Genomic DNA, 26,199 nt, shown 5'->3' with positions numbered 1-26,199 from the left:
GTGAACACCAAGGCAGACCTCTCTGGCTAAGGAATGGCCATATTACATTACAAAATGGTTTTCACCTGGAGAACCCCTTTAAGGGGTTCTTTTTTTTGCGAGGGGGGTGAAGTGGAGGTGATGCTTTAAAAAAAAAAGTAAATAAATAAAAACTGCAATTCCACTAGTGTTTTTTTTTTAGGATTAGTTTTCCAGCATTCACCCTCTGGTGTAAAGAACACGACAACTTTATTCTTCGTGCTGCTCAGTTCATGACAAATATTGTTTTACTACTTTTGCACAATAAAGACAATTACATTTTTTTTTCTTTTTGTGTGGCGCCAAACCCCATGTGCCGTGACCTTACGACTTCTCATTGATACCATTTCAGGGTACATAAGACAAATTGCTTAACTTGAATTCCTTTTTTGGGAGGAGGATGAACATAAACCAGAACTTCTTGCACTTTTTTTTCTTAAACAAAGCTCCCCATGGCCACGTACTCGGGGGTGCTGTTATGCGCAGCACACCTGTTTGGTTTTTTTCCCCCCTTTATATTTCTTGTGCCGACGCCCATAGAGAGCGTATGTTTTTATGCTTTTTAATGAAAAACTGGACTACAAAGAACCCCCCACTATGTAGGACAGTCTATGGGTCTTCGGATTTTGAAAAGCAGAAGACTTCTGTCCCAGCTTGTTTTTCCAAACCGGTGAAGGAGCTTTGAACGGCCATCTTTGGTCATGATCTCGGTGATTTCCTTTGCAATGTCCCCACGGATCGCTAGAGTATGGAAGTGATCAAAGTCTTGTCTGCCCAGTTTGCGCAGTCGGCGGGCTGCTGACCGATAACACTTCCACGGCTGAGGCTCAATCAATACATAGTCGCACAGTGTTTTTAGCCGATTAAGAAATTCTACTAGTCCGTTGTCACCGTAATTTAAGTGAATCCACATGGTTATAGACATGCAGAATCCAATGCGAAAGGAGGATTGGCCAAATCTGGCCAAGAAACGGTGCAAGGTGTCCAGCGATGATGAATCGGTAATGTCCAGAGTAGAGAATGTGATGGCATTAGGGTAAGGGTTTGCAGTTTGTGCTCTAGCGATCAGATCAGGATCAATGTCACAGCACAAGAAGTGGGTGTTCTCCAGTGTTTCCGAATGTCCCTCTGGTTGTGTGAGGTGGTTGTATAGAGCAACACTCAACTCCTGCAATATAAAATACGTAAATATTCTAAAGAGCCTACACCACAAACTGCAATAAGACAACTACAATTGTCCAGCATATAGTAGCACTGACAAAAAGGGATCACAATAGAGCTTCAGCGTACCAAGAATGGGCATCTCTACCCTCCACTCGTACCATACATGCACTAACTTTAGGTACTGGTGTATCTTGTCTCCACCGGAAGAATGGGTGGAGACCTGGGTTTTACACCTTGACATCCAGGGGATGCCCACAGGTGGTGATTGGCTGATGCTGCCTGTCACTTACCCCGCTGCCCTGCCATCCCCACTCCTAACAGTGTCCCATATGCAGTGGCATGTACCCCTAGTGACCCCCGCAGCTGAGCTCCATCTTCTCTTCTGTCTCTGATGTTATCCTGGGCTGCCCGCGACCCAGCCACGGCACATGAATGACCTGCCATGTGTCTGCTCACCGGCTGCCTGAAGAGGATGCATGGATGGATGGCCTGGCGGGGAGACCGACACGTTTCTGATAGCAAAGCTGCTGGGAGATGGGTGTAACTACCAGCGCAGCCAGTATAGCAGTTGCTATGAGGCTCAGCAGTGAGTTCATTTTTGCTAATGGTGATGATCAAGTCCTACTGGTACTACGGGTCTCTTATGGTTACTTGTTACATTCCTGATACTGGAACATCACAAGAGTGGGGAAGATTTACTAAGAATTCTTGCTCAATTTGCATTAAAAAAACCCCAAACTGGCATCCATGTCTTCTGCCAGATTTAGTATGGGTTTTGGACACTCTTTGAACCTCACCATCGAAGTGGGATGGCTTAGATTGCATCATAACGTTTTCTTGGCAGACTGTTTTTTGCGGGTGGTTTGCCATTGACTTCCCCAGTCCTCTTTTACCCCCCATCAAGCTGGGTACTCCTTTTTCTGACCTTGGAAGGTGGGAGACGGAGTCAACCTTGAGCTGGGTACCTGTACTATGGCAGGGATTGTACCAACAACCTTCAAGTCGTGAGCGAGAGCTTAGGACTACATTTATGTTGCCCTAACACTCTGCGTCACACAAGGCTCTGAAGTGTACCAAAATTGTGCTGAAATTTTGGTGCAAAACTGCCCCCAGCTACCAGTTTCCTGAATCCCTATAAAAGCCCTGTGCAGCACTTTTAGGTCACCTAACAAATAGTGATATATTCAACTGGGCGCTCCTCGTTCCACCACACTCCGGTCTGGGTTTACCGCCTGGTTTACGGGATGTTATGAGGGCTGTTGCCAACCCTAGCAATTCATGGGCTGCAGCCCCTACGACGTCCTATAAACTGCGCAGGGATGCAGCTATAAAACACAGCAGTGACTGAACGAGGACAGTGCAGGAGCGGGGAATATATCACCACTTGGTATGTTAGCGCAGGGAAGGGGTTGTACTGGGATGTTACAAGCACACAGCCACTTTAAAGGGGTTTTGTCAGTAGAAAAAAAAAAAACAAAAAAACAAACAAAAACAAAATCAATGCTTGCCTATTCCTCCCAGTCAGTCTTCTTACGGCATCTTCTCCCGACTCCTGCAGTCCCCAGGTCACCTCACCTCCAGCCAGACGGATCCTCTTCTTCCTGTGACGTTATGTACATTACCGGCGTTCTCCTCCCGGCAGGTCAATGTAGGTGACATCACTAGTGATGTAGCATTCTCTGCCTAGCAGGGAGTGCCGAGCTATTGCCGAGACTGCGCATGCGCATTGGTTCTATGCAATAAACAGTATATGAACACTTAGGCCTCCTTCCCACGAGCGTGACGGGCTCCGCCGCGTAATATTACGCAGTGAAGCCCATCACGGCGCCCCCCAGAGCCCCTATACTTACCAGCGGACGATAGCGTGAAGACGCTTCCCCGCCCACCGCCGTCGCGTCGTGTGACACGCCCGCCGCGTCACGTGACGCGCCGGCCGCGTCAAATGACGCGCCGGCCGCATCAAATGACGCTGCGGCGGTAGGCGGAGAAGCGTTTTTTCACGCTATCTCCCGCTGGTTACAGCGGGAGATAGCGTGAACGGACGGCTTCCATTGACTGCAATGGAAGCCGTCAGCGCGTACAGCCCGTCCTCACCCGCAGCAAATAGAGCATGCTGCGGGTGAGGACGGGAAAAATCGCGGTGCGTAATTCCGCGGTGGAATTACGCATCGTGAGCATTGTGCTATTAGGTTCAATAGAACCTAATAGCAGGGGGCCACGCAGCGGATTTTTGCCGCGAATTTACGCGGCGTAAATCCGTTCGTGGGAAGGAGGCCTTATGGTGAGACAGCACGCATGCGCGATCAAGGCAATAGCCCAGCACTCCTTACTAGGCAGTGAATGATACATCATTAGTGACATCACCTACACTGACCTGCAGGAAGGAGAATGCCGAGAATGGACGCTACATAACAGGAAGAAGAGGATCCGGCCGGCAGGAGGTGAGGTGACGCGGGGGACTAGAGAAGATCCGGTAAGAAGACTGCCGGAGGAGGAATATACGTAAGTACTGATTTTTTTCTTCTAATGACAGAACCCTTTTAATGAAGAAAGAAGATGATAAAGACCGTGACGAAGGAGACCAAAAAAAGAAAGAAGGAAAAGTCAGAAAGAAAAAGAACAAAAAAAGTCCTTTCTTTAAGGCATTCATTGAATGGCTGTGATTGGTTCATCAAATGCTGCCTCTGACTGGCTAAGCCACGTCGCTCCAGAACAAATCAGAAGCAGCGCTGCCTGGAGGCGGGGTTTTTCAAACCTCAGACCAGGAAGAATTGCCTGAAGACAAGTGCTGGTGGGCAGCGGCTGTCAGGTGATGTATTACATTTGTTTAGCTTTTTTACTTGCAGCCAGGACTTATTTTAGGACTTCCTACTGCGTTTTCTTGTGATGCAACATATGAGAAGGCTCCACAGGGAAACATGGGCTAAAAAACCTCGCAAACCGCGGCTCTATAGAGCGTGCCGCAATTCTGTATTCTAGCAACGTCGCAGGCTACGAAATATCGCTTGTCCGGAAGAAACCATTAGACAGCACTGGCTTCCCTGAAAATCATACTGCAGGGTTTGCGACAAACCACCGCTTACACTGGGACCGCAGCAGCGCCATTCCCAATGAACACAAAAAGAAAGAAGGAAATGAAGGAAACTCCTGTGACAGCTGCGGCAGAAGTCCGCGGCATTCTCCATATCTTTTCAATGGGACTAGCGCTGCTGCCGCCGGCCCCACTGAGAAGACTGGCGATATCCCGGCTTTTTCCTCGCTCTGCGAGTGTTCTCACTTGCTCTCGCAGCGCAATAGGAAAAAAACGCCAGTGGGCGTCCCCCCGAATCACACTTTTATCAAGGATCGACCTGAGACAAGGTTTGCCCGTTTCAGGTCGCGCCTCACTACGTTTACACCTGAGAGCGCCTTCACTCGCGATAAAACCGTAAGATTCAACAGCGAGTGGAAACACAGAATTATGAAACCAACGCGTTTCAATGTTTTATTCCCATTTGTGAGGTTTTCACTCCTGCCATGTGGCGATTTATAAAAATAAAATAATTAAATCGCGGCATGCTCTTTCTTTCTGCGATTTTTTTTTTTTTTTTTACATCTTCCATGTTTCCCTATGAAGCCTTCTTTTTATCGCATCACAAAGCGCGAACTTGTGATTTTCGTGTGAAGCGATGCATTTTTAACATTAGAAAGCGATGGACTTTCACGCCAAAAAATTCTTGGCAAAATCACAGGAGAAAAATCGCAAGCGGCAGCGATGTGTCTGTGAGGAAAAGCGGCGCCCCCGCTCAAAAATCATGAGAAAAAAGATGGTATTTTGCCGCGCTTTTCTCGCTGCAAAACTGCGGTCGTCAGTATGAAGGACCTTAGGGGGAGATTTTTTACACCTTTAAAAAAAAAAAGAAAGCGCTGCAGAATAAAATCTGCAATATAGAAAATGAAACACTGTCGATTTCGAACTCTGCGCCGCGGGTCAATCCGTGCGGTACGTTTCCGCAGCGCACAATCGCGATTTATGAAGATCTCATCCCTGTTGTTACCATATTCGGACGCAGATTTTTTGTGCATAAGGTCGGACTCACACGCCCGTGTCCAGCAGCGTGCAGGCGGCAAGATATACGTGAGTGGCACGCAGTTAGTACGCCATGACATTGTATACGGGCTGCATCCTGGCCATCGCCACACGCCATCTTGGCATGTACGCACGTTAATACTGCGGTTACTCTTTTTCACGCAATTCGTGTGAGCGGATTGGTATTCCGCGTGTCGCTACAAGGACACGCCTTAATCCTTATGGGAAATAAACAGTAAATCAGTCTCCCAGCCTCTAAAAAAAACGTCCCAGAAACCAGACATCGGTGCGGGGCCGCCACTCACCCCCGTGTTACAGCCCACATCCAGCGCCAGCAGCGGCTCGCTCTCCCCTCCGGGTCCCCGCAGGAGCTCCAGCAGCAGCCCGGGGGGCAGCAAGCTTATGCGGGTCCCGGGCGGGTGAAAACTGTAATAATTCGGGAAATTTCCATACTGAGCAGCTCCTGGGTCTTCTCGCTGCTCGGAACCATCCATCTTCATTTCATTTCCGGCGGTTCACTGCTGCGAGCTGCACGACACACTTCCGGTCCGCCGCCATCTTACCACTCCCAACAATGTGAACTCCAAGACAACTTTCATGTCTCCACACCTCACAAATGCGTCCATACTGCTTGGAGTGAATCTTAATTCTCACATCACTGTGCTTATACACACACATATATATATTGTCATCATGGTAGTACACTGCAGGCCAGCGTCACAAGGGCGCATGCGAATTTGCGGACATGAGCGCACTGTTTTTGTGAAACAAATTACGCTTTTTGCTCTGTCGGCGTATTTTACAGTACTTTTGACACGAGCGTTTTATCGTGGCTATTTTGCCTATTTTGACCGTCTGAAGCATTGGATTCCAATGCATCTGTTCAGATGGGCAATTTTTCGGCACGTAAAATCGGCCAGCCGGGAAAGATAGGCATACGCTGCGCATTTCGGCCGGCCGCATTTGCACACAATTGGAAAAGATAGGACTTCTCCTATCTTTTGCTGGAATACGACAGACATTCCCATAGACTCTTATGGGAGCCTATGAGAGCTGTCAGGAAGGAGGAAGTAGTTTAATAGCGGCTCACATTGCTAAAGTCCCTCCCTCTCCCCTTGCCGACAGCTCCCATAGGCTGTGGTAGATAGGGGGAGGGAGTTTAGTGTACAGCAGCCAGCAAGGGGCGGAAAGGGGAAGAGAGTTTAGCAGAGATGAACGCTTTTCCTTTGGCCGTCTGAATGGGCGAGAAAACAGGAGATGCAGCTCCAACTTTGTCGCGGCTGCCTCCCGTTCATGCAATTTTCGGCCGCTATGCAGGCGGTCGAAAATCGCAGCGCCTGTTTGAAAGAGCCCTTAAGATGCAAAAACTGAAGTTAAACACAAATACACTCACAATGAAATCGTCAGTTTTTCACCGACCAAACTCTCACTTGCCTGTGTGAATAAGGCCTTAGGCCCCCTGTCCACAGCAGTGTATTCGCCGGCGGTAAACCGTCAGCGAGTCATGCTGGACGACGCTTCCCATAGCATTGCTATGCACAGCATGCTGCGAATTGCCCCGATTCTCCGCGGTCAGTCTATCAAATAGGACTGACCGGTGGAGATTCGGCGGCGGCTCCTGCTCCCGGGCGGCTGCTCCCGCGGCATCGTCTGTGGACAGCCGGCCTTACACTGTACAGACAAGAGTGGAACAGACAGAGTTTTCAATGGGGTATGTTCAGAATTAGAGGTTCATCTTGATGGATTTTTGTCTTTTTTGAAACTTCAAGGCCAAGCCTATTATTTATATGGATCTGTGATGCAGCGCCTTTTGAATTTGGTGGGTCTGCTATATATGCCTTTCGTCTCCTAGATACTAGGTCTTCTCTACTAGGAAAGCATACATTGCTTCCAAGAGGCATCATACGGTGGGTCACTGAGTGACTATGGAATTCTGTACAGCCTGTGCACTGTAGTCGTAGTCAGCTGTGTCCCAAACAATACTCGCCAGACATTGCTTTAGGCCGAATGACCATGGCCGGGGTCGGATTCTGACTGCGAAATCTCGCAGCAGAATCAGACCCGGTGCCCAGCCAGAGACACATACTCACCTGTCTACATCGCCACGGGTGTCTCGGCTGGCGCACATGTACAGTACAGGGCATGACACGCAGGCACTGATTGACATTTTGGAATCGCCGTGGATCGGGCGGCTTTCATTAACTGTAATGGAAGCCGTCTGTGAGATTTCCCGCACAAAATAGAGCATGCTGCGATTTTCCCCCAGAATCAGAAAATCACAGTTGTTTTCCACTCGTCGGCATGGAAGAATCTTTTAACATAGCATGTTATGAACGGACATTGCTGTGGAATTCACGGCGGGCGTCTGGCAGCGAATTCCACAGCGAAAATCCATCCTGGGACATTGGGCCCTACAATAAGATGTGAATACAGAATATTAGATCCACACAAGGACCCCTGTTAAGGTTGTCTATTAGAGATGAGCGAGTATACTCGCTAAGGCACATTACTCGAGCGAGTAGTGCCTTAGCCGAGTATCTCCCCGCTCGTCTCTAAAGATTCGGTGGCCAGCAGGGGGCGGGGAGCGGCGGGGGAGAGCGGGGAGGAACGGAGGGGAGATCTCTCTCTCCCCCCCCCGCAACTCACCTGTCACCCGCGCCGGCCCCCGAATCTTTAGAGACGAGCGGGGAGATACTCGGCTAAGGCACTACTCGCTCGAGTAATGTGGCTTACCGAGTATACTCGCTCATCTCTATTGTCTATACATTAATACTAACATCTTAAAGAATGTCACAAGTCAGAAGAATATAAGTCTTTATTGTATCAATCTGCATGTCAGCTGATAATTCACTGTAACTACAGCTCAAATGGGATACAAAAATAGAGATCATGCACAATACTTATCTCACATATTATCGTGCTAGTGATAGTCAATGGCGATGACAAGAAATACTTGATAACTGAATATCCACCTAGAAAGCAACAATAAATAGCAGGTAAATGGGTTGTGTAAGCCACGGCCGATTTCTACGCAGAATAGCGCCTCTCTAGTCCACGGGCTGTTAGGGCTCTCACATGGGGCAACTATCACTGCTGGGCTGTCACACAAGAGCCATAGTCATTCAGTGAATGGAGGCGGAGTGCGACGAAGATCTCCTCCGGCCGCCAGCATCCATTCATAGTGAACAGGCAGTCCTTCATAGATGCATGACTGCCTGTATGCACTGAGCAAGCAGTCGCTCATTAGTCACTTCGTTTCACTGAGCTGAAGCAAAGCGACTAGTGACTAATGAGCGATTTCTTGCCTCTCGGGTACTACTTTTACATGGATGAATATCACTGAAAACTGCTTTTCAGCCAATAGTCAACCCATGTAAGAGAACCCTTAGGCTATAGTTACATGTCTGATTGCAATATGGCTGGAACTCGCACTGGAACAGGACCAATTGATTTTTATGGATTAATTAAGCCGTGTTCCTATGGGCGACAAAGTCGCGTCATTTTCTCATGATGCCACAATGCTACAAATCACATGTATGTGAAGCCCATGCATTCCTACGGGTTCCTTCACATTTGCGATGTTTTGTAGCATGTGACATTGCAAGTCAAAAACCTTGCGGGTTTCGCAATATGCACGTGACTTGTGTGGTTTTGTAGCCCATGTTTCCCAATGGAACCTTCCTCTCTGTTGCATCGCATCACACGAAAACGCAATTTTCGTGCGGTGCGATGCAACTTTGACAGTAGGAGATCCTACTGTAAAAGTAATAACCTAGCTGCAGAAAAAAAAAGTAAAAAGAAACACATACATTACCTACGAAGCGCTGTCAGCTCAGCTGCATCTTCTTCCCAGTCCCGGCAGTTGTCTTCAGCACCTCTTCTGGCTGGGGATTAGAAAATCCCTGCCTCCAGGAAGTCACAGCCCTCAGCCAATCAGAGCTAGCGCTCGATGAATCAATCACAGCCAATGCATAGCTGTGATTGGTTCATCGAGCGCTGCCTCTGATTGGTTGAGTATTTCAGCCAATCAGAGGCAGCACTTCCTGGAGGAGAGGATTTTCCCATCCCCGCCCAGAAGAGATGCTGAAGAACAGTGCCGGAGACTGGGAAGAAGATGCAACAGAGCTGACAGTGCTTCTAAGGTGATGTATTCAATATTTTGTTTCTGCAGCTAAGGCTTATTTTCAGGGTAGGGCTTATATTTGAAGCCCCTACCGAAAATCCTTGCATGTGGTGCTACAAAATCTCACGACTTTGTAGCGCCGCAAAATCGCGTTATTGCCGCAAGAAAAAAAGCAGTGATCTCCCATGGACCAACCAATAGAATATTGCTGCGATTTTCTTGTGGCAATGTTGTGTCGCCCCCTCCCTGCCCTTTGTCTGCAACCAACAATGGGAGGAGGCGGTACAGGGCAGCACTTAACTCCGCCCCTGTCCTGCCCTCTCCCATTGCAAAGAGCGTGCGGGGAGGAGAGCAGAGGGAGGGAGTTTAGCAGCGACGCTGCTAAACTCCCTCCCACCTCCGGCCACTGTCATTGACTCCTATAGGAGCCCATGCAGCGGCCGATGTATTCCGGCGTAAAAACGCCCCGTGCTATATTGGCCTGACTGGGCGCTTTTACGTCTCAGAAATACGGCAATGTGAACTGATGCATTGGAATCCAATGCATCAGATCACAGCGTATATCGGCCGGTCGTGAAAACATAACAACGCATTGGACACAAGTCAAAATTGCAGGGAAATTGATGGCAGATTTTCATTCACTGATATTACTAGCGCCCATGTACAATTTTAGGTATAGCGTCTCAGCTCCATTCACATAACTGAATTTGACCTGCAATTCCACTAACAACCTGTAGACAACAGTGGCGCTATTTCTGGTAGAAAGTAGTCATGTTTTTCTAATCATTCACACCCCCTTTAACTAAGCAGCAACAACTGCTGGAAGTCATTACATCATTAAGATAAATTATTCTTGGTGACTTCCAGGTGCGTTCAATATGTAGTAGGACGCATTTTCTGTTTTCTGCCTTATTTATTAATAAGCCAGATATTCACATTTCTTTTCTCGAACGCAATCAATTATTTAGCAGTTCACCAAATCTCAAGATCACACTGAATATTTCTGGTGACAGTCAGACCTTCAACAAGCATGTGCCTGGCTGACAGTTGCATTTGGGTTACATTGATGTGTGTGCCTGTGGTGTCAGTAGATCTCAGTGTGTAGTGCCCTAGTGTTAGGCTAAGCAGGATGAATGAGTTCTCAGCAGGCACCTGTTTAGAATGGTTATTTATTTATTGCATGTCTTCAATCATGGGATGAGCCAAACAACTGGAGAAAGAATGAAAAGATGTAGATGATGTCCAAGTAGATGTTGAGCGCTCCAAAAATGTACTCTTCGGGACTGAGCGTGTACCGTCGGTTTCCCATCAACATCTGAGTGTCAAATGCCAAAAACTGTAGAAAAGGGGAAGAGAAACTTACAAATGTCTGATCTTATGGGAAAGGTTTAGACGTGGCATATATACATGAAAGGGGAAAACTAGAAAGGGTTATGTTATGAAGACAATGACTATCTATATACCCTGTTTCACTATATGAACATTAGATACTGAAAGAGAGCCTGACAAAAAGTACCCTGGACCTGGCCATGATGTAATACTAAATATTCCCTGTAGTGGCCACTGTGCAGGAAATGCTTGATGCTAGATATTTGGGGTTATGGGCAACCTGTCTCTTGGAATTTGCCCAACCTGGTAGCTACAGTATTTTCCGAACAAAAAATTCTAGAGACCTAATCTATAAAAAGACATAGCCATCTACTGATCTACCTAAGGCTGATATTTCCATCTCTTTCATTTCAGTGTGTAGTTCTGTCTTGGGGTCATATTTGACTTGATCCTTCCTTTGCTCCCTATAGTCAATCACTTGCATGCTCAAAAACATATCCAGAACCCACTTTTTTCTCAGGGCTTATTTAGTCGTCCGTATATCGGCCGGGTTTTCACGCCTGGCCGATATACAGTGTCCTTTTCTACAGGGGGAGGAAGCGGGCTGGGAGCAGTGCACTGAGTTCCCGCCCCCTCTCCGCCCCCCACCAATGTTTGCAATGGGAGGGCTGGGATGGGGGCGGGGCTAAGTCCCGCCCCATCCCCTCCCATTGCAAACAGTGGCGAGGGGGGGGCCCGCCTCCTCCCCCTGCAGAAAGAGACACCGTATATCGGCCGGGTGTGAAAAGCCGGCCAATATACGGACGTCTGAATAAGCCCTTAGGGCTCCCACACACTTGCAATTGCGTTTTTTGTTAACGCAATTGTCAATGGGACTTTCTAATGTTAAAAACGCAACGCAATGCACCAAAAACGCAGTTGCGTGCGTTGCGTTTTTTTTACAATAGAAAGTCCCATTGACAATCGCGTTAACAAAAAACGCAATCGCAAGTGTGTAGGAGCCCTTACTGTGGATAAAGCAAAAACTCTAATTGTTGCCCTCATCTATTGCCGCCTCGACTAAAGGTAGTTTTACACGGAACGATTATCATTGAAAAACAATCACTAGATCATTTGAATTTGAATGATATTATCATTTAGTGAAAACAGCCAACGATGAACGAAAAATTGTTCGCTTATCGATCATTTCATGCAGGCACAAAAATCATCGTTGGCTCGTTCGCTAATCGCTTGGTTTTAATACCGATCATTTAGTCCTTTTCATTCACTGGTAAAGCGAACTAAACAACTGAACAAGCCTGTTTAAAAAAAAAAAAGTTTATCTTTGTGTTTAAACTGACCACTCAAGTGAACTCTTATCCATAAACTCTCCACAGTGCTGCACCGTCCTATATCTCTTCCTCATCTCTGTCTTCCACCCTAATCATGTGTTTCCTTCTGCTAACGATCTCAGACTAACATCCTCCATGATCCAAACCTCCCACTTTTGTCTACAAGACTTTTTCCCGAGCTGCACCAGTCCTCTGGAATGCACTACCCCAGACAGTCAGGCTAATCAAAAATTAACATTTTTAAACATGCCTTAAAAACGCCTCTCTTTATGGAGGCATATAACATCCCCTGCATTTACACCACAAAGATGATCGCTTAAAAAAATGGGTTTTGAGCGATCATTTTGCCTAAACTACTACTTGGTATTAATGCCTATTAGTACCAAGTAGTAGCCTGTGAGCTGCCTGGAGCTGTATGCAGGGAACAGACCACCTGCTATTCCCTGATTACATTCCCTTTGTTCTGCCAGTGGGGCTGACAGCTGAGACAATATAATCAGCTGTAATCAGCTCTTCCTGGGCAGAACACAGTGTCTGGTCCTGCTTATCAGCTCTTCTGCTGAACAATGGTTTTCCAGTCGAACTAAAGGCCCATTTACACGAGCAGATAATCGCTAAAAGATCGCTCAAACGACAGTTTGAGTGACAGCTTTGAGCCATTACTTTGCATAAAAAATAATTGGTATTTGAGTATCTACTCAGCTACTTAAATACCAATTATGTATGCAAATGAAGCGTTAACTGAACTCAGCTAATAGCTAATAGCCCCAGGCAGATCCTTTGTTCTCCATGGGGAAACAATGCTATCAGCACTCGCCTGTGGAGAACTAAGATAAAAGTGAGTGATGATTTTTAGGTGAGCTTGATTTTAACGATCACCTAAAAGTGCCCGAAATGCGGGTGCCCGGCGTCTATTTACACACGCTGATTATCGCTAAAACGATCGACGATTAGCTTTTTAGCGATAATCGTCCAGTGTTAATGAGCCTTAAGAAACATTGTTTGGCAGAAAACTGTAAAGATGGTCACATTGACACACAACGATTATTACTCAAAAGATGGCTTTTGAGCAAATTTTGAGCAATAATTGTTGTGTCTAAATGGGCCTTAATTGTTCTCCATTTACCCTTTCACATTCTCCCTCAGAATCTGACCCCTTCATCCTACTGTATCCCTCACACCCTAATGCATTTCATAGCTGTACATACACAGATAGCCGCTGGTGAACGGCTCATACAGCTTTATGTATACTACCCTATTTATATATAAGATGGCTGGACCATTGTACGGAAAAAACACTTGTACCTCTTGTGTCACCCTTATTTCCTCCTATATTGGATGCTCTTGTAAGCAGGACACATAGACCCCTATAGTTCAAAATGTTTCTGTACATGTACTCTCTGATTTGTAAAGTTGTCACAGCATGCTACTTGCGACAAAGAAGCAGGTTTGGGTTAATGTCATGACGTCAGCATGACCCGTGTGACCAGAGCATTGGCACATGCGCCCTGTCATCCTGCACTGGATGTCAACGTGTTAAATTTAAGTCTGCTGTGTGGGGTTCGATTGATCAACGAGTAGCTGGTTTCCCCAACCAGCCAATCAACCTTTATTGTAGTACCTAATTTTAAGCCCCTCCTCTCTATAGACGCCAGTTATTGCTCTGCATGGTGGCGTTCTGGTCTGGTCCACGTGCTCCTGCTGCCATCAAAGTCAGATAAGTTCCTTGTGTTTTAATTTATTATTTAGTGTAACATTAGCTTCCTAGCACTATTGTGACTATTACTATTTGTATAGACTGGAAGAAAGAAAGGAAAGGGGGAACATGATCAAAACCTTAAAATGGTTGGAAGAAACTAAACAGTACAAGTGGGCACAGTCTGAGATTAGTTGGGGCAAATTAGAACCATGTTGGGAAATAGTATTTTACTCAAAAAGTAGTAGATGATTGGAACAAACTTTCAGCAGACGTAGTTGGATAATCTGTAGAGATGAGCGAGTATACTCGCCAAGGCACATTACTCGAGCGAGTAGTGCCTTAGCCGAGTATCTCCCCGCTCGTCTCTAAAGATTCGGGGGGCGGGGAGTGGCGGGGGAGAGCGGAGAGGAACGGAGGGGAGATCTCTCTCCCTCCCCCGCTCCCCGCCGCAACTCACCTGTCACCCGCGCCATCAATCTTCTATGTTTCTAAAAATGATACTACACAACAGTGTATCGGTTCATATAAATTACTATATCTAGAGATGACCTACTTCTCCTAAATATCCAATCATATAAGAGCATACACCATAGAGATACATATTCAATGTTCACACTCACCATGGTAAATACTATGGCCCCAAGAGCAGCATAGATCGCATGAAGCCATGGCACCTGGAAAGACAAGTAGATATAAAATATGTTGTAGGCTATTAACAATCAGACTGCAAATGAATAATGATCCCAGGGGCACATGAGCGTATGAGTCTTACAAAAAGCAGTAACGTCTGGAAGAGCTAGTTACTTACGTATTGGAATGGAATTAAGATGACGAGGAAAAGTCCACTAAATAGAAGTACCATGACCAGTGTAAAGAGGAGACCATGGCAAGAAGTGAAGTCAACCTGGGAAATGAAAGATATGAGTTATCAGTCAGCAAAATGAGTGGGAACCTTGTAGTTCTAGCTACGATGAATGGGTATGATGTATTACTACAGGCTTTTACAGCTCATTCTTCTCAGGGCTATTTCAGACGACCGTATATCGGCTCGGTTTTCACGCCGAGCCGATATAGTGTCCTTGTCTGCAGGGGGGGAGGATGGAAGAGCCAGGAGCAGGAACTGAGCTCCTGCCCCCTCTCCGCCCCTCTCCACTATTTGCAATGGGAGGGGTGGGATGGGGGCGGAGCTAAGTATCGGTCGTCTGAAATAGCCCTCAAGCTGTTGTTAATGTTTTCCAGATACGAAGATGATGAGATCTTAAAGGTATGTTTACACGGGGCATAAAGGGTGCAGTTTTTCTGCAGCAGAATTGCATGTACTGTAGAAAATCTGCCACATTTACAGTGCAAGCCATGTGGATGAGAATTTAAAGGGGTTGTCCAGTTATAAACTATTGATAGCCTATCCTTAAGATAAGCCATCAGTAGTAGATCAGTGGAAGTATGCCGCCTGGAAAGCCTACTAATCAGCTGTTTGCCGGGCCCATGTGCTTGTTCACTGAGTTGATTTCTGCAGGAGGCAGACAACTCCATTCCCACTGCAGTGGCCAGAATTAGTATTACAGGCAAAGTTCCAATTAAAGTGAATGGAAACTTTTCTGCAATACCAAGCCAGGCCCCAGCAGTGAGAACTGAGCTGATTTCTGTGGGAAGCATGAGTGCGCCAGCCCAGTGAACAACTGTTTAGCCGGTATTCTGGGTGGTGGATCCCTGATAATCTACTATTGATGACCTGTCCTAAAGACCATCAATAGTCTACAGCTGAACAACCCATTTACCAAATTTAATTCACATTGTGTGGAAAAACTCAGCACAGAATTGACCTGCTATACAGATTTAAAATCTGCAGGATATCAAGTAGACCAGCTTTACAAAGGCAAGCACGATACTGGTCCAAGAAACGTGGACCGATATCATTTTTACACACATAATAATAATCTTCATTTGTATAGCGCCAACTTATTCTGCAGCTCTTTCAGGCATGGGAGAGCACACACAATACAACAATTACATGTGATATACAATCAGTTTGAAACAAATAGGGTGGGGGTGATACAGGAGGTACAGGAGGGGAGATAAGGCACGGGGGAACACAGGCAGTACGGAAATTACTTATGGAAATCAGCTATTAGAAAGCAAACGGGTGGAGGCGGTAAGGAGGTGCAGGGATAGAGGTCGTATGCAATAAGCATGGTGGAAGGTGTGGGGAGCCATAGGGAGGAGTGGGGACTAGGTCAGGAGATTTGGTATGCCTCCCCGAAGAGGTGCATATTTAAAGCGCGTCTGAAATTTTGTGCATCAGGAATTGTCCAGATGCCTTGGGGTAGAGGATGGGTGCTGCTCTAGAGAGGTCCTGGAGGTGAGCATGTGAGGTTCATATTAGAAGGGTGTTTAGTCTAAGTGTGTAAGCGGATCGGAGTAAGCGGGCTGGGTGGTGTACTGACAGGAGGAAAGCGATGTATGGAGAGCTTTGTGAGTGAGATAGTGCAGAGGCTTCTGAGTAACGGCTGGATAGAAAAATGAGCCTACCTGCTGGGTTTAGAATGGATTGGAAAGGAGCGACTCTGGTACGGGGAAGGCCAATGAATAAAGAGTTTCAGTAGTCAAGTTGGGAGTGGATGAAGGCGAAAACAAGTGTCTTTAACGTGTCCGTGGTGGGGAACGGACGGATTTTAGCAATATTTATGAGGTGTAGGTGACATGTTCGGTCCAGAGATTGGATGTGGGGGGTAAAGGAGAGGTCAGAATCCAGTGTGACCCCAAGGAAGCGGGCATGCCGTCTGGGAGTTATGATGATGACAGACACTAGAATGGAGATGTTGAGGGGAGGTCGGTTGGAAGGCAGAAAAATGAGGTCAGTTTTACGGTTAAGAAAAGGGAGGACAAAGTATTAGAGACAGCGGACAGACAGTTTGTGATACTTTGGAGGAAAGGTTCAGAGATGTCACTGGAAGAGGTGTATATTTTGGTGTCATCAGCGTAGAGATAGTATTGGAGGCCAAATTTGTGCATGGTTTGTCCAATTGGGGGTGTGAAGATAGAGAATAGGAGGGGACCAAGGACCGAGCCCTGGGGGACCCCAAAAGCGAGAGGAAGGGGAGAGGCGATAGAGCCAGCGTAGGAGATGCTGAAAGAGCGGTCAAAGAGGTAGGAGAAGAACCAGGAGACAGCAGTGTCCTTTAGGCTTACAGAATGAAGCATAGCAAGGAGGAGGTTATGGTCGACAATGTCAAATGCAGAAGAGAGGTCAAGGAGGATTAGTAGGGAGTAGTCACCTCTCAGCTTTGCTGTCACCAGGTCATTTGATACTTTTGTGAGGGCGGTTTCGGTTGAGTGTAAAGGGTGGAAACCAGACTGGAGGGGGTCGAGGAGAGAGTTGTCAGAGAGAAAGCGTATGAGGCGGGAGTAGACCAGGTGTTCTAGTAATTTGGAGATGACGTGGAGGTTTGAGACGGGTCGGTAGTTGGCAGCATCGGTCGGGCCATTGGTTGTTTTTTTTAGCAGAGGGGATATAATGACGTGTTTGAATGAGGAGGGGAAGGTGCCAGAGGCTAGGGAGAGGTTGCAGATGGTGGTGAGGTAAGTAATGACATCTGGGGAAAAGGACCGGAGAAGGTGAGAGGGGAGAGGGTTGCTAGCGCAGGTGGTGGGGCGAGCAATGAAGAGCAATCTGGAGACTTCTTCCTCTGTCGTTGGTTCTAGTATGGATGATTCAGTGTTTGTCACACATGTGATTTACCCTGCGAATGCGAGGCATTTTGTGGGAAAAATGCATTGAATATCTGGATATACAATTTTCATCCGCGTGAAAATTGCAATAGGGAAAAATAAAGAAAAAAAATCACATTGCGTGCGCATAAAAGTCACATCTGTATGTGATTTTGTTTTTAAAAAAAAGTTTTTCTGCTCCCATAGAAAATAATGGATGATATCACCCCAAAAATAGGACATGCTGTGATTTTTCTTTGTTGCAGCATTATGCAATCACTCATGTAAGTACGCCCATTGTAAATAATGGTTTATTGCAACACATGAGTTTTGTGCATTTTTATTGCCCACATAAATGCGGCCTTAGGGTGCATTCACATGTCCGATTTTCACATGAGTGATTTACGCAATACATGATATATAGACGCTTGTGTGAATGAGCCCAAACTCAGAGTCTGGTGGGATACACAATGTAAGGATTCCCATTTAACAGTAGGAAACTCGCAGTAACATAATAACTTCTCACCTTAGTTTGGAAGCTGAATAAGGTTACGGCAAGGCAGACGAGCGCAGTGATTCCAAGACACAGGATCACAGACTTGGTGTTATAATAGCTGAAAATAAAGAATATTGAGAGAGTAAAACGTCTCTTAGGTAAAGTCCCCTGGTGCAAGCACCGAGTCATGACTGAGTCCCAGGGTGACGTCATATTGTGAGTTTTTTTTGGCAGACTGTTTTAGTGGGGTGATTTGCCATTGCCTTCCCCAGTCATCTTTTACCCCCTCCCCCCCAACCCCAACAAGCTGGGTGCTCATTTTACCGACCTCGGAAGGATAGAAGGCTGAGTCAACCTTTAGCCGGTTACCTGAACACCTACAGATATCTGTCCAGTATCAACTACAACATACATGTGAACCTATTGGCCCTAATGGTGCTATTGGTGTGATCATGGGATGATACTCAGACTACTCCATCATAGTGCTGAAGATTATTGTGGACCCAAATGTGTAAAAGCAGCGATTCGTGCTAAAACCAGATCTATTTAATATGCATTGATAATAACAAGTAAATGACTTCTCTACATAGTTATTTCACTTTTAATTGCACTAGCTTTAAATGCCCCATTCTTGGTCTTGAGACTTATTGTCTAAATTCTGATTCACTAACACAGAAGTGTAAGAGACGGCTGCTTAAGTGCTCTGAAATCACGCGTTTTTATTGCCCACGTAAATGCGGCCTCTTCGTGGTGTTGTTGCAATTTTTTTTTTATAATTCATGACGCCAGTGCTACATTAGCAAAAGAATGTTAAATGTGATGCAATTAAGAAATCACAAAAACAGGGTTTAAGAAAAAAATACGTAATAACTTTTTTTTCCATCTCTTTGTTGATGTCAGTAGCGATCATATATCAGTGGACACATACAAGCCTTTCAGTAAAAGTGGTTATTTTCTTTACATGTTAGGAGTGTCATTAATAGGACTAATGTGCATAGGATTCTTCAGGTTACAGACAGAGATGATGCTCTGCGTAACATATGGCAGTGCTGGTAGTTTTCATTGGATCGGTTTAATGGCTCTTCAGTGGTGTGAACTGTGAGCAGTATATACCTTCGTTTTGGCCCAGGTTATGAGGGTATTCCGTGGCTCTGGTGTCTGCAATTATAACTCTGCTCTGTGTTTTGGGCCTTCTCCCCACAGGAAAATGAATACTTCTGTGTTTTATCTCTCATGTCTCGGCCAACTCGCAGGGACTCTCCTGTGACATGCCTCAACTCTCTTCTAGATCGAAGAACTCTTCCGGTAGCTTCCGGCAGCTCGCTGATTGCAATGCTGACAGGCATCTTTCTTCTCCCAGTAATCCTAACTCACTCTCTATACACACTAACACTGGCCCTCTCTCTCTCTGATGGACGCCTGAAGATTTTCACTATTTAACTCTCTCACTTGTCTGACTAACTCCTCTCAACTACACACATGGTCACACTGACTAACTATACAGTTCATTTGTTTACTTGTCGACTTACTGACAAACGCTTTGTGCATTTTACTGTTCTGACTTGACTTATATCTCACTGACTGACGATCTTCTCACTATAACTATGATACGACTCCTCTCCTACCCCTTTCTCTCTTCACTCCCCTGACCTGCACGATTAACTGCCTCCCAACTGTCACTCCACTGGCTTACAGCCAATCAGAGTTCAATCTGCCGGGAACCAATAAGAATTGTCAACCTGGCAGATTATTAATAGCTCTGTCATAGGGCATATTAAGTAGGGGTTAACCCCTCCTGGTTATACATGCCACCATTTAAAGGCAAGGCGCTTTTGTAGGACCCTTTTGGGCCACTAAAGAATGATCTGTCCATCAACATCTGGAGGGAGAAGGATGTCAGGATGAGGGGGAATTTATACATAAGCATTATTGGACTCCTCTCCAGTCCAGCCCTGCAAAGTTTCAAAAGTAAGATTTGCAAAACCACTAAACTGATTGGTATGAGAGACAGACCAGTGAGACTGTCACTATGCACTGCTGCCCGCAGCCTTGGCAGCTTAGGGGACCTGACAGGCTCCCTTTAACATTTCTGTAAGCAGACGTGTTGTCTTTTAGAACGGCCTGCCTATGAAGTTCATTGGACCATTGCCGGCTGCCTAAATTGAAGGATAGATTCAGAATTTAGGCAACAGGTCTCAAGGCCAAGAGCAAGGAATTTAAAGTTAATGCAATTAAAAGAAAAGCGTTAAGGTATGTTTAGACGGAATGATTATAATCGGATGAAAGTGAACGATAATAATCGTTCAGTCTAAACGTGAGCCAACGACGAATGAGCACCGTGAGGTTCTTGTTCGGCGTTTAGTTTAGTGTCTAGGTGTCATATAGAATATTTGTGGTTTTACTTTTTACATTGGAAGTTTGAAAGAAAGTAGTATTTCATATCAGTCAATCAAAGGTATGGATGAGCAAGTAATAAATGAATGGGTGGTCGGGCCAGGGTTGTCACTCTTGTGGCTCTATTCTCTGGCTCATCCATGGGATCCTGAATGGCAGACCCTCTGGTATGAGACCTCTTCATGGGACAACCTCTGTATTATTGTAGTAGTTTGACCCCAGATACTAATGCCTGAAAACAACTTTCTAGCTAATCCATGTCCTGACTCCTTACCTGGATAACATCCCTGTAACGTATGCCATGGAGAGAGTCTGCAAACAGAAGCACTTAATTATGAACAATGAAATGTGAAGTCTGCACAATGCCAGTATCTGTAGGTAAAGGCAGCAGCATACATGTCAGTGCTCTCCTTCCAGGTCAACCCTGGCTGTGTTGTTATATAATAATACTCTTTATTTATATAGCGCCAACATATTCCGCAGCTCTTACAAAACAGGAGGAATAGAAACAAAACCACGGTTACATATATTAATCAATTGATGGAGATACCATAGTAGGGGTTGGGGCCTGCTCCAACGAGCTTACATACTACGAAAAATTGGGGTGATATATAAGGTATATGACTATATCCTCCAACTATATCAAGTGGGCAGCACTGTCTAGGTGGAGTAACACAAGACTTGTACCTTAAAGGGGTTATCCAACAATAATGCAGGGTAATGATGTCCTTCACATGTGTGGCATGAACTATCTCCTTCAGCCACCAAACGTAGAAATTAAGGGTCAAGAGGAAGCTGAAGGGGATAGAATATTTCCTAGATGTTGCGATTTACTGGAGATTGAACTGGAAGGTGCCGTCAGAAAATACTTTTATTCTTATTATCCCTTATACTACCCCAAAAAATACTATTAAGTAATGAGACTATTAGACCTATTATAGAAATGGACCACCAGGATTGGTCACTGGACACGAATAGCTAAACAACCATTAGATCGCCAGAGGAGATTGAAAAACACTGGACCACCAATAGGGGGAGTATTGGAGAGGATGGCGAAAATAAAATGCGGTTAACAGTATGTTTCTGCCATTTTTAATATTTGTGAACAGAATCGGTTCAATCAGCCATGCTTGAAATCTTGTATTACATAATAGACTCACTTTCTGTTCGTGGCGAGGTACTGGTAAACCGTTGTGACTGGGCTTCGAGTTTTTAAACCTAAAGTTTTTACGCCATTAAAAAGTTGACTAACAGTTTCTGGCAGTGTTTGGGTTGTAGCACAAGACGTAGAGATTAGAGATGAGCGAGTATACTCACTAAGGCACATTACTCGAGCGAGTAGTGGCTTAGCCGAGTATCTCCCCACTCAAATCTAAAGATTCGGGGGCCGGCGCGGGCGATAGGTGAGTTGCGGCGGGGAGCGGGGGGGAGACAGGGAGAGAGAGATCTCCCCTCCGTTCCTCCCCGCTCTCCCCCGCCGCTCCCTGCCCCCCGAATCTTTAGAGACGAGCGGGGAGATACTCGGCTAAGGCACTACTCGCTCGAGTAATGTGCCTTAGCGAGTATACTCGCTCATCTCTAGCAGAGATAGATGCATATATGAGTTTCCGCTATACTTACAAAGATGCTGAGGAGAATCAGGTTCCATGGGAAATACCTCCTGTAAAGAATGAGAAGTGATGAGTATAATACTTTACTATTGGGCATGAAGTATTTTTTATGTATCACAATAACATACCGTATTAAATGTTAAGGTAACTCAGTAGGGTTGCCTTCAGTCCTGTGGAAAACTATAGATAACTTTTCAAGGCAGTCTTCACTATGAGGCCTGTGAAGTGGGACCACAATTCCGGTTAGACATTCATTGACTGTCTCAGCCAATCAGCGCTGGCAAGCTCTGATTGGCTAAGACAGTCAATGAAGGGATGTGATTGGGTATCGAGCAAGCGCCAACAACCAATCACAGCATTCTATTGCCAGAGCCGGGGTTCTCAAACCTGGCCTTCAGCAATAGACTTGGGAGTGCTGAGGAAGCCCGGATCAGCGGCAGAGAGCAGCGGCCGCGACCCGGACCACAGCGGCTAGGTGAGTATTACTTTCTTTCCTTTCTCTACCTAGCTGGGACTGATTTTTGGGGTAGGGCTTCTATTGCAAGCCCTCACCCCGAAAATCGTCGAGCGGTTAACGCTGCCAAAAACGTGGCACCAAGTGTTGCCGCGTTTTCAGCAGTGCTAAAACCGCTGCCCATTCATTTCAATGGGCGACGCAGGGCTGAAAACGGCCAAAAATAGAACATGCATCGCTGTCAAAGCGCAGCGTTGGAAGGCGCTGAGTTTTCAGCCCTGTGTGAGCAGCCCCATTGAAATGAATGGGAGTGTTGTACAGCGTTTAGCGCTGGGCTGAAAAGGCAGCGCTAAACGCTGTATAAAACGCCCTGTGTGAGGGAGGCCTAACATTGCTGTGCTGCTCCATTGAGTGTGTTTGTTGGCGAAGCGTACGAGTTGTAGGATTTTGTGGACTAAACGTATCTTGGGGTTTAATTGATGCAACATCTTGTCGCCCCCTTTGCACCAGTTTAACTGTACTTCACTTGATGGCCTGTAATAGGATCGTACCTTGGCCCGGTGCAGCAGGCAAGAACCAGATATGTTATGAAGAAAACAGCACTGCCAATAAGAAAACAAGACATATAAAAACTGATGAATGTACAGAAGATTTCTATTGTATTTCTTATTACGTTCATGGATACATAACCATTTTTTCAGCTTAACTATTAAAGGGACACTCTAGAGAAAACACAATTTCCATCCCTGCCCCCTCACTTGATTGACCATCACACTCTGTAGGTATCCTCTGTGCGTTGCAGTCACTTTCATGCAGTGCAGCTACCTGTCTGATGCTTATCAGACCCCATCTTGAGATTTTTTTACTTTCACATTCAAATCTATCCCATGATGCATCGGCACAGTATTAACTAGAGGTTATATCATTCTGCCTAGGGGGATAGTTTAATAATAATTACCTTCTATATTCACCTAAATAAGCTACAGATCATACGTATACAGTCAAGGCGATGAACTGTGATCTCCTCTATTATAACTGTGTGACAGAAGCTGCGTGATCATCATCAGTAACTGTGACAGGAGTGTCTATGTCCCTCTCTAGGCAGTTTTTGTGGTACATTCCAAGTAACAGTATCACGCAGACTGAGAAACTGACTAGTTTCTGACATCATAACCCCAGGCAGATCTGAGCTGGTCAGAATTGAGATCACATGACCATCTGAGTAAAAAGAGGCCAGGAGTTTCAGATAGAAAGAAATAACTAACCAAGGTAACATTAGCTAACTTATATATACCAGGGGAATAGCTGCATAGTAACTGAAAAGAAAAATTACTGGAGTGGCCCTTTAATAATAATAATAATAATAATAACGCCTATTGGTTTATAAAGCAACATGTTGCATAACATACATTATGGGTTGTTGATAGCATTAGTGTGTTCAAGATGGCAAAAGTAAGGCTCATTCACATCAGCGTTTCAAAAGAGGACGAAATAGCGCAGCATGCTAGACTATTTTATCATTTCCAAAGCCAGAAGCCTGGCCAAAAAAACGACCGTACCCCATTATAATCAGTTGAGTATGTTCTGTGCCGTTGGATTCCATCATTAATCAAATCCATTTGGCCAGGGCGTGCCATATTCTTTCGACTTAAATGAAGCAGGAAAACGGAACCCCAAACGCTGATGTGAACCAGTTCTGTCATATTTTAATTACATCTGCTAAGCACATTTCGACTTGATCCAATACACTGTCAAATTTGGCAAAATTTTGGGGAGAAAGTCAACGTCATATAATGTGATGATATTTTGTCCAATCATGGTCCTTCTTCAGTGAGCCCAGGTAATGATCCCCAGAGTACCAGCAGACAAGAACCCAGTTGCTTAGCACTTGCCAAAATGATCTGTTCTAATGGGTTAATTCATAAAAATAGGAATATACAGTAGAATATGAGATGTGGAATGCATATAAAAACAGTAAAGCAATCTATTTGCAGTTACTTATATTTTATGACATTTGTGTCATGATGCAGTAATTCAGGTTTTATACTCATACTCACTAGGAAGCCCAGTACCAGCCAGGGTTGTCTTGAACATATTCCTTCACTGGGTCACTGGAAGACAAGCAGATACGATTGGATATTATTGTGTTATAGTATTATATATATATAATTGTCTATGTTGTATCATACGATTCAATGATACTAGAAAATGTCTTGTGCAAATTACTGTAATGTCACAAAGTCGCTTGCATTCTATCCCTATAAGGAACATGTTAAAGAAGTATTTCCATCTCAGACTTTTTAGATATTTCCACAGGCTATGCCAAAGAAATCTGGTAGGTACGGTTCCACTTTTAGGAACTGCACCAGTGTTGAGTTATGGCCACCAATGCCCCCAGCCACCATTAATGGAGTGGCCGGGACAGTCGGGTGGAAAGAAATAGCAGAGCACCCTGCAGTACACTCTGTAACTTGGGAATTGTGGAAACATTGTAGCTACCTTTGCTCCTCTGTTTGTATAACTCCAACTTACTTCCATGGAGTTACAGAAACAGCATAGCTGAGTTGTTTCCGTCATTCTGGCTATTGTTGTAGTCAGCTGTATTCCATCTTGGCTATATTAGCCACATGCACACTGCAGTATTACATCTCTTTATGAACTCCAAGTTGCACTGAGCCTCTAAAAGTTACCCCGAGAAGTCTATGGGGTCCTTTTGCACCTCTGTATGCTTCCGACTTCACCTATCAAAGTACTAACAACCACTTGTCCGTGAGTGACTGAGTGAGTTACATGCTCCGCCCCTGATCACATGATGGTGACATCATCAAAGGTCCTTCATCTCGAGTCAGAGAGTTACATGCTCCGCCCCTGATCACATGAAGTTGACGTCATCACTGGTCGTGTTCCATAGGAACTGAGGCCTCAGGGATTTATAGGGGATGCATCACTTACTCTGGATGACCTCCAGCTGAAAGAACCTGTGATGAAGTCACTGTCAAGTAATTAGGGGCGGAGCATGTAACTCACTTTCGGATGATCAGGGGTGGAGCAAGATTGAGTTACATGCTCCGCCCCTGATCACATGACAGTGACGCCATCAAAGGTCTGCTAGGTGTTTGTTAGTATTCCATTGCAACTAAGGCCGCAGGGGTTTGTAGGGAATAGAATACTAATAAACACCTACAGCAGCCGTATGCTTACAGGACCTGTCATGATGTCTCTGTCATGTGATCAGCCACCTGTGTGGGAGGAGTCTGGGGTCACATGACCAGTGGTCATCAGTGTGTGCAGACTCTGCTGTGCTGCTTTTCATCCCTGTTGTATGAAGAATGTATGTAGCAGAGCTGTATGTGATGTACATGTAGCAGAGCTGTGTGTGCGACATGCATGTAGTAGAGCTGTGTAATTACTAGTGTATCTTTATAAGCAGACCTTGTACCACCATATGTGGTTTCTATAGGGTATTATATTACAAAGAATGTCTCCATATGAATTTGGTGGCATAAGGAGGTACAGAACAGCAGAATAGTCCCACACTACAGCTTCATACAATATAGAACCCTTATGGAATCCAAGTAGAAATTAATGTGCAGCTCTAGCTTGAAACTATAATTTTTACTAATTAGGTAACTGTCTTAAAGGAGTTTTCCAGTGACTAAAATTTGGTTGATGCTGGCAAAAAGGGACGGCCCCAGAGATGAAAAAATGCACAGAAACAGTGTGACATAGAAAGAGCCAATGTAAGAGTTCTTTTACATGGGACACAGGAGTGATGATCATACAGTGACTGGAGGCAGATCGGGC

General features: G+C 45.4%; 2 protein-coding genes across 2 annotated transcripts in view; both read right to left on the bottom strand.

The window, feature by feature from the left end:
* Nucleotides 1–564: 564 nt before the first annotated feature.
* BCDIN3D (BCDIN3 domain containing RNA methyltransferase) lies at nt 565–5,758 on the bottom strand. Its single transcript, XM_066584127.1, has 2 exons — nt 5,557–5,758; nt 565–1,186 (listed from the first exon to the last, which is right to left on the bottom strand). The coding sequence occupies exons 1-2, from the start codon at nt 5,749–5,751 to the stop codon at nt 614–616; spliced, it is 768 nt and encodes a 255-aa protein (XP_066440224.1). The 5' UTR covers nt 5,752–5,758; the 3' UTR covers nt 565–613.
* Nucleotides 5,759–9,413: 3,655 nt separating this feature from the next.
* FAIM2 (Fas apoptotic inhibitory molecule 2) overlaps nt 9,414–26,199 on the bottom strand; it is a 31,069-nt gene continuing 14,283 nt past the window's right edge. The window contains exons 5-12 of the mRNA XM_066593732.1: nt 24,453–24,506; nt 22,947–22,997; nt 21,952–21,991; nt 20,606–20,643; nt 17,968–18,055; nt 14,542–14,637; nt 14,354–14,407; nt 9,414–10,710 (exon numbers count right to left, since the gene is read on the bottom strand). Coding sequence (XP_066449829.1) covers nt 10,561–10,710; nt 14,354–14,407; nt 14,542–14,637; nt 17,968–18,055; nt 20,606–20,643; nt 21,952–21,991; nt 22,947–22,997; nt 24,453–24,506 — 571 coding nt within the window. The 3' untranslated portion in view covers nt 9,414–10,560. The remainder of the gene's footprint in view (nt 10,711–14,353; nt 14,408–14,541; nt 14,638–17,967; nt 18,056–20,605; nt 20,644–21,951; nt 21,992–22,946; nt 22,998–24,452; nt 24,507–26,199) is intronic.

This window comes from Eleutherodactylus coqui, chromosome 1 (assembly GCF_035609145.1).
Source record: "Eleutherodactylus coqui strain aEleCoq1 chromosome 1, aEleCoq1.hap1, whole genome shotgun sequence".
Lineage (NCBI taxonomy): Eukaryota > Metazoa > Chordata > Amphibia > Anura > Eleutherodactylidae > Eleutherodactylus > Eleutherodactylus coqui.
This window is presented reverse-complemented; position numbering and strand designations above follow the sequence as displayed.

What these genes read in the sequence shown, in the direction of transcription:
- BCDIN3D (XM_066584127.1), bottom strand. Translation starts at nt 5,751, where the DNA reads ATGAAGATGGATGGTTCCGAGCAGCGAGAAGACCCAGGAGCTGCTCAG. An exon ending in ATGTGGGCTGTAACACGGGG is followed by an intron (nt 1,187 to 5,556) that starts GTGAGTGGCGGC and finishes TTTATATTGCAG; the next exon opens with GAGTTGAGTGTTGCTCTATA.